We start from the raw sequence: 16,964 nt of genomic DNA, 5'->3' as shown, positions 1-16,964 counted from the left end.
GAAGTAGCGTCGAGAGGAAGTTGATGATAAGCTTCCGACAGGTCAATTTTAGAAAAATACTGTCCTCCAGCGAGTTTAGTGAACAGTTCTTCAGGACGGGGCATAGGGTAAGTGTCAATGAGGCATTGAGCATTTACAGTGGCTTTGAAATCGCCACAGAGACGAATATCACCATTGGGCTTAGCAACTACAACGACAGGAGAGGACCACTCACTGGAAGTGACAGGAAGCAAGACCCCTGAAGCAGTGAGACGATCCAACTACCATTTTACCCGATCACGAAGGGCCACAGGAATGGGCCGAGCCTGAAAAAACTTAGGCCGAGCAGTGGGTTTGAGCGTGATATGAGCTTCAAAGTCGTTTGCACGGCCTAACCCAGGAGAAAAAAGGGACAAAAATGTCGTCGACAAGGAATCCAGTTGAGCATAAGGAATAGCATCAGAGACAATATTGACAGAGTCATCTATGGAGAACCCAAAAACGCGAAAGGCATCGAAACCAAAAAGATTTTCTGCGGTGCTCTGGTCGACCACAAATATGGGAACAGTGCAAACGACAGATTTGTAAGATACCTCAGCATTAAACTGTCCCAAGAGAGAAATCTTCTGTTTATTGTATGTCCGTAATTGCCGAGTGACAGGGGACAGGAGTGGAGAACCCAGCTGAAGATACGTCTGAGAATTAATTATAGTGGCAGCAGAACCGGTATCCACTTGCATGCGAACATCTCGACCAAGGATTTGGACAGTGAGGAATAACTTCCCTGAAAGGGAAGAAGTGCAATTGACAGACAACACAGAATCAGAATCAGCGTCATGTTCATGAACATCATGTATGCGGTCGGATTTACAAACGGAAGACACATGACCTTTCTTTTTGCAATTGTGACACACAGCCCAACGTTGGGGACAATCCTCGCGTGAATGTTTCGTAAAACACCGCGGACATGAAGGAAGTTGCCGGGGATTTTGCTGCAGTTTCTTAGTGGGTTGTTTACGGCTAGGCCGAGGCTGCGCGTGGGAGCGCACTGCGGCCACGTCGGCCGGCGGGGACGCGCCGCACGCGTCGTCAACAGCACACAGAAGTTGTATTTCCCCGACGTCACACCACGCTTCTATTTGCGCCCCAGCAGCGCGAGAAATTTCAAAAGACTGCGCAATGGAGAGAACTTCATCTAGAGTCGGATTCGCCAACTGAAGGGCACGTTGCCGAACTTCTTTGTCAGGCACCGACCGGATAATAGCATCCCGTACCATGGAATCAGCATAGGATTGTTTGTGAGCGTCAGTAACAAATTGACACTTTCAACTGAGGCTGTGAAGTTCAGCAGCCCAAGCGCGATAGGACTGATTTGGTTGTTTTTGACAGCGATAAAAGGCAACACGAGAGGCTACCACATGCGTTTGCTTTTGAAAATAGACAGACAGAAGGGAGCACATTTCAGCAAAGGACAAAGACGCAGGATCCTTCAAAGGAGCCAATTGCGACAACAACCTATACATATGAGGTGAAATCCAGGAAAGGAACAGAGACTTATATGGTTGTTCGTCCGTGACATGAAATGCCAAGAAGTGCTGTCGAAGACGTTTTTCACAATCAGACCAGTCTTCCGCCGTCTCGTCGTAAGGTGGAAAAGGAGGTACAGCCAACGACGAGAAATGCCCCACATTGGACGCCGCGACGAAATCGCGAATCGCCACTGTTAGAAGCGTTTGCTGATCGCGAATTGCTGTCGTTAGAAGTGTTTGCTGTTCAAGGAGATTTTGCAAGAGCTGCTCGACAGTAGCCATGGAACCCTGTGAGTCAACGGTGAAAAGGAAAAATCCACTACCTCGTCGCCAATTTTATATCTTCAAATTTAACACATATTTCGGACAACACATATAAGTCACTGAGTAAGTTGACCTGTGTACAAGTTGGCATTCGATTAAACACTGAGTCTCAGTCTAGCGGCCGCTGCTCGGCTGGCCGCTTAGGTGGCGCAGCTGCTGCCTGGCTGGCAGACAGCGCCGCACATAGAGGACGTGCGTAATTGCGCGGCGGCACTTTGAATAATCGGCGAGTCACAACACATACAAAACAATATGATGACTGAGCAAGCATACAAAAGTCTTGCGCAAACTGTGTTGAATTATACTTCTCTGACTATAAATGTCATTGTAACTTGAAAGAGTATATATGTCACATTTTTGTTTATTCTTTGAGTTGATTTGTGGAAGAATTTTGGAAATAGGGTTGAAATTTAAACTAAAATAAGTTCTGACAATATTATGAAAAGGATAGACTCTACTCACCACATAGTGGAGATTCTGAGTGACAGATAGGCACAAATGCCAAACAAGTAAGTTTTTGGCCAAAAAGCCCTTCGTCGGAATTAGTCAACATACACCCACTCACATAAATGCAATTTACATTTGTGTGAATGTGTGTGAGTATGTGGTCTATTTCCAATGAAGTCATTTTTGGCAAAGACTTACTTGTTTAACAGTCTTTTTGTTGTGTCCATCTGCAACTTTGCATCTCCGCTATATGGTGAGTAGCAATCTGTTCTTTTCATAATATTGTAATTATTCCATCTTGGATTTTCCACTGTCTAAAATATGAGTAAGTTCTCATGTTTATCTAATTCATTCTAATTCAGACAATTTGAATATTGGATTGAAAAGCAGTTATGGTGTCAGCAGTTTTGCGTGAGGTGTAGACTTTGGTAAAAGTGTGATCAGATGGCCAATCACGAGTCAGACGGAAACAGTCAATGAGAATTATAGCCAGTGAGAATGTTGTTCTGTATTTCTTTCATTTACATGAAGTTAGCTACCACCAACACTATAAGTGGACTTTTACCACTGTCATGTATCATTTGTCCATTTCTTAAATGAAGTTAAATGATAGTTTGTTTGCCTTGTAGGAATTTAATTGTGTATAATTGGCATTGTGATATTGGGCTTCATACTAGTGAAAAAATTTTTTATAGTTGTATACTCCTTTACTTATTTGGGTGTCATGATGGTCTAATGCTAATGATAATTGCTGAACATAATTTTTTTTTGCAAGGGAGGGGGGGGCTGAAGATGGTAGCTTAATAGCTTTGTTTCAGTTGTTTTGTTATGGATTTTAAGGCTGATTAGTTACTTATGTACTTTTCGGAGTGTTCTTTATTTGTGGGAATATTTTAGGAGTTTTTGTGATTGATTGTAACTCATATGGAGCAGATTTAATTTGCATGTTGAAAAACTGGAGTGGTGTTTCAAACAGGACTGCTTGGAGCAAAAATAACTTATAAAAAATGTCCTGAGGAAACAGTTCTTGTTCTGTGAAAGGATTGTACAGACAGACTCCAATGGTGCTGCAGGAAAGAGGGGTCCCACTTATGTCATCTGATCATTCGAGAAAGGAGTTGGTTTGCTGGCAGTAGACTCTCTATTGGAGATCTGAGGATGACTCATCTGTGGGTCAACAAATGCTCCGATATTTTTATCTCGATAGAATTACATTTGTTGAGACACACCATCATTGAGGCCAGGAGCCTGCGCTGAGGAGTTCGCGTGTTGCATTGTCAAAAGTGGTGATCTCCTGGGTTTCATAGAGAAAGTAGTTGAGGCTGATGAATCGAAATATGGGAAGTACAGTTGCCGCACGGGGTAGCACGTAGTTGGTAGGTGGGTCTTCGGTGGTTTAGAAAAAGGGAGTAACAAGTCTGTTTGGGGATTACTTCAGTTTGTACAACTGCCTTAAAGATGGTTTTGTTAATTTATCTGTAAATCATAGATCATAATATACATTTCAAAGACCCAGAAACAGGTGCCGGCATGAACAGAATTGGGGGCAACCGGTCTGCCATGAAATGTCCCAATAAATGTAAGGTCACTTCTGATTCCTATTTATTTGAATATATGTGGAGGAGGTGGAGCTTTTTTTAAAAATTTATGTTCTTTGTTCCATTCCCTTTTTTCTCATATTTGATTTGATTTGTGGAACTATTATGTTATGTCTACCACTGTATAATGAGAGTTGCTTGCTTTTGGGTAATGTTGTGACTTCAAAAATATTCAATTCCTATCTATGGTTAGACAGGAATCTAATTTATCAGCTTAAATTGCTACAAGTGACATGAACAACAATCATGTTTCCAATCTTGGATGTCAAAAGTAAGCTGCTGTTTTCTATTAATAAGGAGTTCTGATGGGAAGAGCATATAAGAGATACAGAAAGAGGGATAAGGGCGGTAGAGAGGGGGGAAAAGAAAGAAAGATGGACAAGAAATGGGAAATGGGGGGAAGAGAGAAGGAGAGAGGGATGGAAAGAGATGATAGGGGAAGAAAGAGAGAGATAGATGGAGGGAGAGAGAGAAAATGCCCGCATGGGGGGAGGAAGACTGGTGGGAGAGACAGTACATCTACAGAATATCCTTTTCCATCCCTACTCCAGTCTTGCTCCCAATCCTGCACACCATGGGCCATTCTCTCACAGATGACCCAGTTGCATGACTCATCTCATATGCTCACCCAGCACCTCCTACTGCAGTTCAGTCACAGGTGTTACCTACCCTATAAAGGAGAGGGCCACATGTGAAAGCAGCCATGTTATAAATCAGCTATGTTGGTATTAATGTTGAGCATTCTATTGAGCAGACAGGTAACCAAATGTCTATTAACATGAATGGCCATCATGAAACTATGATGCACTATTAACTTATTAATAAAATTAACAATAATGTAAATTTTTAATGATAATATACTTACCTGTGTCCCCAAGAAGTCACCAACTGTGTAAGAGCTTGGTGCATCAAAGAAAAGGTAGTCTGGTATAATGTTCTGGTAAGTGCAAGGATCTGTGTTCTTTAACCCACACATTACAATTAGTAATGAAATAGACAATGGAACTGTCACATTCACAGGGAATGCAAAAGCAATTGGCTGGATCATTATTTTGCAGGCAAATTTTCCTGAAACAAGAGATTATCTTGTTATCGACAAAACTCTTCTAGCCAATGCTCTTCCTTAATACCATAAAAAATCTGATAATGTGCCAAAAATGTCATATTTGTTATTATACAAGCAATCTCCATGATTCTAAGCTAGTATAAAAATATTAATAAACAACTCAGACAAAAACATGCTTAATTTGAACTCTTGAAACGTGTTAAAATGTCAAAAAACAAGGACAAATTTATTTTTGTTTTATATGTTAGAAATTCAGTGATTTATCTTCTTTGGGTCTTTTGAATTTTTGCTTTATGCTCTTTCCTTGCAGACCAATATCTTTGATTTTTCCTGTTGTATGTATCCAATTTTTTTAATGTCTTTTGCCTAACTGTATATCAAGTAAAATCCATCACATTTAATGTATTATTTGTTAACACAGAAATAATCAGTCCCACCAAAAGTCTTGTTTGATTAGCATTTCCACAACAACTCTATTGTACTCTGTACATTGTTTCCTTTGACATTCTGCTTTTAATATTTTGAAATCTTGCTATCAGGGGTAACAAGCTACTCTTCACAACTTTTCCTCTGATAATACTGGGCTGAGTTTTCAAAGAATACCACAGTTAACTTTACAATCAAGCTAAAATGTTAACTTCTAGGTAACCTTTGTATTCAACATGACTTTTTACTTTCCAAATTGTGAGATATGAAGTACAGAAGCATAATATATTCCCCGCTCTTATTAAACAGGGAGGTTTCTTACTATTGAACAAGGGCTGTTCATTGCTGATCAAGACAATATTGCATGTAGCACAATATGAGACATAGATTGTGTGATAATGCTGTCACATTAAATTATACTTGCTCACAGTTTACTAGGTTTAGCTTTTTCCACTGGTGTTTGTGAGATGGAAGTACAAAATGAAACAAAAAAGATGGAAGAAAGAAGCAGGAAAGAATAGAGTTGTTCTAGAAATTTTTATTCGTATCAATGAAAACCTTAAAAGTGCATTTTAAGCACACTTAAACAGATAATAATATAAAAATAATACCTGGAAGTACCAATATGGAGGAGATTATTCATATGTGGTAGATGTTGAAAGCAGAGGCAGATTAAATTATTCATACACTAAATAGGTAAAAAATTCTTCTTGTTTACAACAGCAACATTTAAATCGCAGATAAAACATCAGAACTCCTAATAATTAAAGAAAATGAAACCCCAAATGATATTTGGAATTACTCACCATGTAATAAACTTACACTGAAAATAAACAAAACAATATGAATCTCTACTTACAGAAGGAAATGAATTTTGTAAAATTAAATGCCAATGAAAATTTCATGGATAATGTAGGATACACAGATTTTTTACAAATTAATGATCACTGTCACTTGATATGGAACGAACACACAGATACACTAGCAAAGTGTAATCAGCAGTCTACATCCTTAGAGAGCTGTCATCACAATGTTCCAGGCAACATCTTGTTGTCACACACTATTCTTATATACATGCCATCATTAGCTATGGAATCATTTTGTGAGGTGTCCCATTTGCAAAACATGGACACAGTATTCAAACTATAGAAAAAGGCCACGGGAATAATAACTGAAAATAGTAACAGAGCTCTCTGTAAAATCTCTTTAAACAAATGGGGATTATAACTGCAAAAATGAGATCGACAGGAAGTGCAAAATGGCTAAGCAGGGATGGCTAGAGGACAAACGTAAGGATTTAGAGGCTTATCTCACTAGGGGTAAGATAGATACTGCCTACAGCAAAATTAAAGAGACCTTTGGAGAAAAGAGAACCACTTGTATGAATATCAAGAACTCAGATGGAAACCCAGTTCTAAGCAAAGAAGGGAAAGCAGAAAGGTGGAAGGAGTCTATACAAGGGCGATGTACTTGAGGACAATATTATGGAAATGGAAGAGGATGTAGATGAAGATGAAATGGGAGATATGATACTGCGTGAAGAGTTTGACAGAGCACTGAAAGACCTGAGTCGCAACAAGGCCCCAAGAGTAGACAACATTCCATTAGAACTACTGACAGCCTTGGGAGAGCCAGTCCTGACAAAACTCTACCATCTGGTGAGAAAGATGTATGAGACAGGCGAAATACCTCAGACTTCAAGAAGAATATAATAATTCAAATCCCAAAGAAAGCAGGTGTTGACAGATGTGAAAATTACCAAACTATGAGTATAATAAGTCACGGCTGCAAAATACTAACACGAATTCTTTACAGATGAATGGAAAAACTGATAGAAGCTGACCTCGGGGAAGATCAGTTTGGATTCCGTAGAAATATTGGAACACGTGAGGCAATACTGACCCTACGACTTATCTTAGAAACTGGATTAAGAAAAGGCAAACCTATGTTCCTAGCATTTGTAGACTTAGAGAAAGCTTTTGACAATGCTGACTGAAATACTCTCTTTCAAATTATGAAGGTGGCAGGGGTAAAATAAAGGGAGCGAAAAGCTATTTACAATTTGTACAGAAACCAGATGGCAGTTATAAGGGTCGAGGGATATGAAAGGGAAGCAGTGGTTGGGAAGGGAGTGAGACAGGGTTGTAGCCTCTCTCCAATGTTATTCAATCTGTATATTGAGCAAGCAGTGAAGGAAACAAAAGAAAAATTCAGAGTAGGTATTAAAATCCATGGAGAAGAAATAAAAACTTTGAGGTTCACCGATGACATTGTAATTCTGTCAGAGACAGCAAAGGACTTGGAAGAGCAGTTGAACGGAATGGATAGTGTCTTGAAAGGAGGATATAAGATGAACACCAACAAAAGCAAAACAAGGATAATGGAATGTAGTCGAATTAAGTCGGGTGATGCTGAGGGAATTAGATTAGGAAATGAGACAATTAAAGTAGTAAAGGAGTTTTGCTATTTGGGGAGCAAAATAACTGATGATGGTCGTAGACTGGCAATGGCAAGGAAAGCATTTCTGAAGTAGGGAAATTTGTTAACATCAAATATAGGTTTAAGTGTCTGGAAGTCGTTTCTGAAAGTATTTGTATGGAGTGCAGCCATGTATGGAAGTGAAACATGGACGATAAATAGTTTGGACAAGAAGAGAATAGAAGCTTTCGAAATGTGGTGCTACAGAAGAATGCTGAAGATTAGATGGGTAGATCACATAACTAATGAGGAAGTATTGAATAGGATTGGGGAGAGAGAAGTTTGTGGCACAACTTGACTAGAATAAGGAATAGGTTGGTAGGACATGTTCTGAGGCATCAAGGGATCACCAGTTTAGTATTGGAGGGCAGCGTGGAGGGTAAAAATCGTAGAGGGAGACCAAGAGATGAAGACACTAAGCAGATTCAGAAGGATGTAGTTTGCAGTAGGTACTGGGAGATGAAGAAGCTTGCACAGGATAGAGTAGCATGGAGAGCTGCATCAAACCAGTCTCAGGAATGAAGACCACAACAACAAACATATTTATAGATTTGAGTAGGTACGATGGTTTCACTATCACCCCTGTCTTGAATGGACTGTCTGACCATGATGGACAACTCCTCACTCTGCATGATTGTATACCCCTCAAGAAGTTAATCCTCACCTGGAAATCTATTTGGTCAATGACTAGCAATGCACTGGAAGTTTTTAAACACAAACTGCTACAGATGGACTGGAGCCCATTATAAAGAGTGGATGAAGTACATGCTAAATTTTTATATATTCATAAATGAGTTCTCAGCCATCTTTGAAGAGGTATTCCCAAAAAAGTTTGTTAGAAGCAATACTGGTACATTACTGAACAAAGCCTGGATCACAAAGGAAATTAAACAATCATGTAAAACAAAGAGGGAACTTTACATTGCAGTTAGAAAGTCTAAGGACACAATGAAAACTGGTCATTGTAAAATGTACAGTAAGATACAAAATAAGGTAATATAAAAATCAAAAGCATTGTATTATAAGCAAGAAATTGATAACTCTCATAACAAAATGAGGAGTATTTGGAATATTGTTAGAAGGGAGACAGGGAAAACCACAAGAACTTTTTAAGAACAAGCACTTCTTGGCAGTTTCAGAACAAATATGCTGTGAGGGCTCTGTTAATGAAGTTCTGAGTCATATGCAAAAGACTACACCCAAACATACAGGTAAAATTCATATCAGACATGTCACAGCATCTGAAACTAGAAGAAAAATCATCTCTCTCAAGAATACACATTCCACTGGTGTAGATTATATCTCTAGTAATTTACTAAATCAGAGTTGTGCTTCTATTAGTGATGTACTCAGCCACATTTTAATGCATCCTTGTAACAAGAAACTGTGCCTGACAGAGACTCAAATGTACTGTTGTAAAACCCAATTTCAAGAAAGGTGACAAAACTGGAAGTCACAAATTACAGACCAGTTTCCCTTCTAACTTCTTTTTAAAATATTCTGAAAAGCTTATGTATATGAGAATGTTCAAACATCTATAACAGCATTCAAATGAAACCCGGTCACTAGTGTAAAGTAATGGTAACAATTTTATTAACACAAAAATGTAGTTATCCACAGTACACATACTCAAAAATAGTGGCCAAAATTGTCGCCACATTGATCCCATTGCTACATTAGCTGGTCAATTCCATCCTTGAAGAAGCTAGTAGGCTGCTGTCGGATCCAGGCCTGGACCCAGTCACACACTTCGGCGGTGCCCATGCTAATACCCAGTAACCTATGGTCTCGTCCACGGTGATTCTGCAGTTGTCCAAAACCAAAGCATTCACTTCCAGTGTAATGACACAATGAGCCTGTCCAGGACAAGCATCGTCTTCCAGTGACTCGTGCCCCTCAAGGAATCGTTTGCACCATTCCACAACACTTGAATGACTCAGACTGTACTCACTGTACACAGCCTTCATCTGTTGATACATTTCATGGCCTCCAACTCCCTCCACCACCAAAAATCTAATCAATCCTCTTTGTTCCTGCTTACTCATCTGCATGTTCAGTAGTGGATGATAACATGTGTGACCACCTTCTCTTCGGCTTGAAACCACACTGGCAGTATGCAACATCAAACAGTGCACACGCGTCAGTCTCTCTACCAATAGATGGCACCACCATACCCGCAGTTACATGGTGCCACCTTACATGTAAGGAAAAGGTAGATGCATTGACCAGGTTTCATTTGAATGAACCTCATAGATAAATACAACATTCTCAGCAAAAATCAGTTTGGTTTTCTAAAGGGTCTGTCAACCGAACAAGCAACGTATTCTTTCACAAGTAAAGTTCTGGATTCAATTAATGACAAAGTGGTAACAATAGGGTTATTTTGTGACTTGTCAAAAGCCTTTGACACTGTGAAGAACCAAATCCTATCACAGAAAGCAGACCTATTATGAATAAGTGCTGTAGAAAATAAGTGCTTAGAATCATACCTCAAAGATAGAAAGTAGAAGGTAGTAGTAGATAGTACCGATGAGATACATAGTGGTTCGGTTTCATCTGATTGGAGTACCATTAAATGTGGAATGCCCCAAGGATCTGTTCTTAGTCCTTTGCAGTTCCTCATATTTATAAATGATCTACCTCAATGTACAAAGCTACAGTGCCTTTTTACTATTTTTACAGGTGACACCAACATTATGATTGATGGTCATACATGTGAAAATCTTCAAGGATCTATTAAGAATATTCTTACTGATTTGGTGAAAAGATTTAGCATCAATGGACTCTCTTTGAAATGCAATAAGACTAAATATATTCACTGCAACTGCTAAAACAGAGGACGAGTTAACTCTGAAGTGTGGCACAGAGTCAATAGAAAGAGTTGAAACAACTAAGTTCTTAGGTGCTGTAATTGACTCTCATCATAAAATAAATATCCAGAAGAGACTCACCTCATCAGTTTTTGCCCTACACTTTCTCTCCAAGAGTGGAAATACAGACACAATGTAAGTAACATTCTATGGATATTTCCATTCTCTTATAACATATTGTATTATATTTTGGTGAAACCAGACACTAGCAAAGAAAATACTCTTGGCTCAAAAACGTGTTGTAAGAATAATGACTGGTGTATACTCTACATGCAGTTGTAAAAAAATGTTCTGGAAACTAAAAATTCTTGCTGTTACTTCCCAATACATATTTTCTCTCATGCGTTTCTTCTGCAAAAATACTGAGCTTTATAAAATAAGTAGTGAATACCACGGATGTGATACTAAGAGAATGTGTGGTTTCTACAAAGATTGTAAAAACCTGACTATGGTACAAAAAAGTGTGCAGTTCTCTGGTGTAAAAGTTTTTAGTGCTCTCCCTCCACATATTAAAAACAAATTTGATAACTACTCCTCTTTTAGGGAGTATCTGAAGCAATTTCTACTGGAATGGTCATTTCACAGTTTGGAAGAGTTTTTAGCCACAATTAAAAAAACCTAAAAGATCTGTGCAGCAGAAATTTTGAGTTGATATCCCATAATGTAAGTTTGAGCAATGATGTGGGTAATGTACTCATGTAATATTCATAGTTATTTTCACTGCTTTTGTATATGTTTTTCACTTTGTGCGTCTAGTGCGTCTAGCGTTTGCTGTAATCACACATTTTTACCACTTGTGTGTAATGCAAACATGGAGTATTACTTTTGTATGATTGATTGCTTTAATACTACCTATGTATAGATTACTTTTTGACACATACTATATCCCTGTGAGTTTATCAGAGTTGGATTGATGGAGTAATATTTAAATGAATACACTCATTTGTGCTCACACTGTATTATCATGATTCCTGTACAGGGTGAAACACTGTTTCGCCTTGGTATGGAATCAAATACTGTAGAGCAGTGTGAGACACAGCATTTATGATCAACAGCTATATTCAAATAAGAATGAACTAGCAAATTATGATTCTGGTTATGCATCATCTGTAAAATATTTCAGAGCAAATGAAAATTTGTGCCAGGCCAGAACTCAAACCTGGATTTCCTGCTTATTGTAAGCGATCACCTCAACCACTTTGGCTATCCGAGCACTCCTACAGGAGACCCAAATCTTGATTGTATGTACCTAGTCAGACCACAGTATTCAATATCTTAGTTGCTGTCAATACTGTGCTATATTTTATAGAGATTAATTAGTTAGTTTCATCTTGTAATGCTCATTTTGCATCATAGAGTGTAATGATATGGAATGAGTCATTCTAACTTCATATTGCAAATTAATTTCTATATATGGTTACATTCTGAAGATTTATAAGTCCTTTTTTTTCTTCAAAAAGAAAAATGATATACAGATGTTGTGAGTTAATAAGTCCTAACCCCCATCTTTTATACATATAGTAATAGAAATTCTTCTATGGAATAGAAGGAGTTGTCAATGAGAAACTTTCTCAGCACATTTTCAAATGTTACTTTGTTGTCTTTGCTGTTTAATCATTATGCTAGTGTTGTAGTTAAGTTCCAAAATGATGAATGGTGTTGCAAATTTATATGTACTACTCTCTAGGCATTTACTATACTACTTACCAAATATATAACAGATATATGCTGCGCATATCTGTATGATAAGTACAAAGACTGAAGCATAATAGTATGCGTCCATTTCAAACTTCTCAGGAGTTGTAAGAGCCTCATCTAACACACTTGTACCAGCATCAGAACTTATTACCTGAAAGAGGATTATTCAACAAATAACCATAAACTGAAATTTCTTTAGTGTAAGACAAACTATAATGATTTCAGAAAGTTTAGTCTGCTCATAAATAATATTTTTCACTCAGCTATCAAATACTCACTTCAATTACTGTTATTTTATGTGGTCCAAAAGCTGTAGGAAGCAGACTGAAGAAATTATTTACATTTTCGTTCTGCAGAGCAAGGATTACCAGTATAGACACAAAGAAGCACAGTATTTTCCAGCATGATATAAACAGATAATTGTAATAACGTGTTGCTGATAGTCTCTTCATTATTTGATGCAATGGCTTCACAAAACCTGAAAAACATTAAGAATTAACTCTGATTAAGGCTCGAATTCAATTTTTGCAAAATGGAGGAAATATGAGAGATTCATATACAATATTTTTTATCAATATGATTATGTACCTTAGCTGATAAGACTCTGAGACATAGTGTGCACAAAAATGATCAGTAGCTCATAAGAAGTGCATTGGCACTTCCTGTAATTGACTGACAGTAAAATACATTAAACTGCTAACAACATTATCTTGCAAACCCTGTGGTCTCATTATTCACCAAAAGCCCAGTACAGATGGATATTCAAAAGAAAAGTCCAAGACAAATATAAGAAAGAGTTAACAAGGGGAAAGAATAAAAAATAATTATAACAACAGAAACTGCAAAAAAATTTCAAAGGTACAACAAGAGTGACTGACTGGCTGGCCTTTATTTATCTTCAGAAGTCAAAATCCCAAGTACTGCCAAGAAAAACACTTACAGTAGAAAATACTAATCCCTAATTTTGAAACCTACATTTTTTTCTTCGAGGAGGGAAAGGAATTGGTTCAGGAAGACCAGAAAAGAGGGGTGGGGGCTGGTCCCTCAGAGTCTTGTTTGCAAAAGGCATCAAGGAAAATGTATCATAGTCAGTAGGAGGTCAAAGACAGTACACAGATAAGAACTGTGCCAGCTTCAATTGGCAGAGACAGAAAGGGATGAGTGAAAAGTAAACATGGATTAAAAAGGAAGGGAAATGCAAAGTATAATAAACAATGCAATTAAGAAATAGAAAGGATGGGAAATTTAGAGGGGGTGGGGGGTGGGGGGGGGGCTCACAGAAAAATAGTAATGAAAAAATTAAAATAAATATGTAATTAAGTAAATAATGAAATGCTACAATTGGGGTTTGTTTATAGAAGTTGAGTCCAGGAGAGGTACAGGAGGAGAATATATGTTGGAGAACAAGTTCACGTGTCCCAAGTACAAGGAAACCAATATTAAGCAAGGATTGCAGGGTAAGTATACAAATTTGGATTTGAGGGATGATTGATTGATTGATTGATTGGTTTATTCATTCATAGAACAATATACATTGCATGGATGTCATCAAATGATTGTAAAATATTTCTTATAAAATAAACATGTCTCTTTACAGTATATAAAGCTACTATACTTGTTCTACTTTTCTAATCATGTCAAGTTAAATTTGTTATGCAGTACAATGTTCATGAACATTAATCTATAGTTATTTTAAATATTCATCTGCAGTGTAATAGCTATTATCTAGTAAATATTTTTTTAGCCTTTGACTAAAGGTATGGGGATCATTTACATCTTTTATTTCTAGTTGTAATCTGTTGTACAATTTAATACCATGATATAAAACACTATTTTGAGTTTTTGACTTGTTTATTCTGTTTAGATGTAAACAGTGTCTGGATTTGGTTCCATGGTTGTGAATTGTGCTGTTTGTGGTATACAGATTAATGTTTTTCCTTCCATACATTATGTTTTGATAAATATATTCACACGGAACTGTCATAATTTCTAACTTTTTGAACAACTCTTCACAGTGTGCCCTGTTACTGATATTTGTTACTATTCAAACAGCTCTTTTCTGTACCTTGAAAATAGTTTGTATGTTTCCAGCACTTAACCCCCAAAACATTATCCCATAACTGAGGACTGAATGCATGTATCCAAAGTAGGCTACTTTGAGAGACGAAATATTGCACACTGGTGCAAGGATTCGCAGGGCGTAACATGCTGAAGATAGCCTCTTTGCTAAAATTCTCACATGCCCTATCCATTTTAGCAGACAGTCTACATTCATCGCCAAGAATTTGCTGTCTGTTACACAATCAAGTACCTCATTGTTTACTTTCATTGTAATGTCAATGAGTTTTTTATTTAGTTGGAAGTTTATACGGTTTGTCTTTTTGACATTTAGAGTTACTTTATTCTTTAGTGACCAGTTGTGGATGTCTCTGAGAGCTTCATTGGATTTTTCTATTAACAGTGTTGAGCTTTTGTCTGTAATCACTACAGTGCTGTCATCAGCAAATAGTATTTTTTCCCCATGCCTGACAGTCTGTGGAAAATCATTTATATATACAAGGAAGAGGATTGGGCCCAGTACACTTCCCTCGGGGACTCCTGTACTAACATATATTGGATTGTATAAGTGTTTTACTACCAATCTTTTGCAAATATGTGAGATTTCAACTTTTTGCACTCTGTTTTCCAGGTATGATTTAAACAATTGCTTTGCTGTACCCCTTATTTCTAATAGTTATAATTTGTGTAATAAAATTCTGTGGTCAGCTGTGTCAAAAGCCTTTGATAAATCCAACAAAATGTGTTGCATTCTCACCCTTGTCTAATGCTTCTAGTATGACTTTGGTAAACTGTGCTATGGTAGTCTGTGTACTTTTTGTGGGCCTGAAACCAAGTTGATAATTGCACAGAAGATTAAATTTTTCTATGTAGTTCATTAGCCTATTTTTCATTATGGTTTCTATTACTTTGTAAATACAAGATATCAAGGAAATTGGTCTGTGGTTTTCTACATTTTTTGCATCACCATTTTTTTGTAGTGTTAATACTTTTGCTTGCTCAGTTATCAAGGAAAGCAGCCAGATCTGAAAGATTTATTAATTATTATTGTTAATGGGGTTTTTATGTTGTGTATACATTTCTTTAGCACACTGATTGGGATCTCATCCAACCCTGTGGATTTTTTATTCTTTAGATGATGTATCTTCTGTGCCACCTCTTGCTCTGTTGTTGTAAAGGGCACCATTGAGTGTGGTGACTGGTCCTGTTGGTGTAGAACAAATGTGTCTGGAATTTTCTCTTGCAATTTCTTAGCAATCCCACCAAAGTATTCATTCACAAAGTTTTCTAGTTCCTTTGGGTTGCTGGGAGTGGAAAGGGATGTACTGTGGTAATGTATCTAAAAGATTTGCATCTGAGTCTTCCCATTTATTTATCTTTACTCTTCACTTTGCCTGCGTCATCTCTTCTGGTCTGAAGCTGACATATTGCTTATGAACATTCTATCTCTGACCTTTTAGTCCCTCTCTGATACCTGTCCTTCATCTTTGTTTATCCTTGTCCTTACTGCAGGTGGGCACTATCATCCTGCAGCTGAGTGACCTACCTTACCTTTTTAACTTTCCTTCTCTCCTTCCCAAGGAAGGAGTTAATAATTCCAAAAGTGAGGATGTTGTCATCACTTTTACTTTTATGTGTACCTGTCTGCAGCACTAAACTTTTTGCTTCCTGAAGGTAAGTGATGTCCATCAATTTGGGCACATGCTCAATTTCAATGGCTGCTTCACAGCCCATACCATCAATATCCTTCCCCCAAACAGCAGCTTTTTAGAGCTGCATAGATAGCAGTTGTCCTTGCTACACATCCTTTCTTACCATAATCCTCCTCCATCTCCACTAGGCTCCTGCCCCACACATCTCCACCCCCCCATCCCCCCCTCAGGACCCCAACTTTACTCAGCCTGTACCCAGACCCTCCCATTCACAGACTCCCCTTCCTCTGTTCTATCACCCACTCCTAATCCACAATATGAGAGCACAGATATTGATACCACTACTACGTATCAAATTTACCCCCACTTATCTCTCTGGTCTGAGGATCACAGTTGATGCATGGATGTCCTGTTAGCTAGGAGTGGGGTAAGCTTTTTGACACTTGCTGAAAAGTCAAGCAAGTGATCAGTCGGCAGGTGAGATCTTGGAATGAATGTGTACAAGTTGGGGTACAACCTCGTTGACACAAAGGTTATTGTGAATCATTTATTCTAAGTAATATTGCGCCATCCAAATAAGTATTTCTTTTTTTCTAACAGTGATCAAACTGACTTTAAAAGAGCAATGGCTAACTAGCACGACAATGTGAATGGCATGTGTGTTCCTGTAGCTACGTGATGTTTTAGGTTGACTTAGGGAGTGTTTTTATGGACTGAATATACAGTAAACTCAGTATTACCTATAAAATGTTTATTTCCAAGAGCCTTATTCATTATAGAATGTTTATTGAGAAAGTTATACTGAAGAGAGGAAGTCAAAGTGAGAGGACACCTATCAT

At 37.8% G+C, this 16,964-nt stretch overlaps 1 protein-coding gene across 1 annotated transcript in view; it reads right to left on the bottom strand.

Annotated features, from left to right (window-relative positions):
• LOC126190947 (chitin synthase chs-2-like) overlaps positions 1-16,964 on the bottom strand; it is a 252,167-nt gene that overhangs the window by 157,109 nt on the left and 78,094 nt on the right. The window contains exons 5-7 of the mRNA XM_049931591.1: positions 12,694-12,893; positions 12,425-12,566; positions 4,743-4,945 (exon numbers count right to left, since the gene is read on the bottom strand). Coding sequence (XP_049787548.1) covers positions 4,743-4,945; positions 12,425-12,566; positions 12,694-12,893 — 545 coding nt within the window. The remainder of the gene's footprint in view (positions 1-4,742; positions 4,946-12,424; positions 12,567-12,693; positions 12,894-16,964) is intronic.

Source organism: Schistocerca cancellata, chromosome 6 (assembly GCF_023864275.1).
Source record: "Schistocerca cancellata isolate TAMUIC-IGC-003103 chromosome 6, iqSchCanc2.1, whole genome shotgun sequence".
Classification (NCBI taxonomy): Eukaryota; Metazoa; Arthropoda; class Insecta; order Orthoptera; family Acrididae; genus Schistocerca; species Schistocerca cancellata.
Note: the sequence above shows the minus strand (reverse complement) of the source record. Positions and strands in the feature narration are given on the sequence as shown.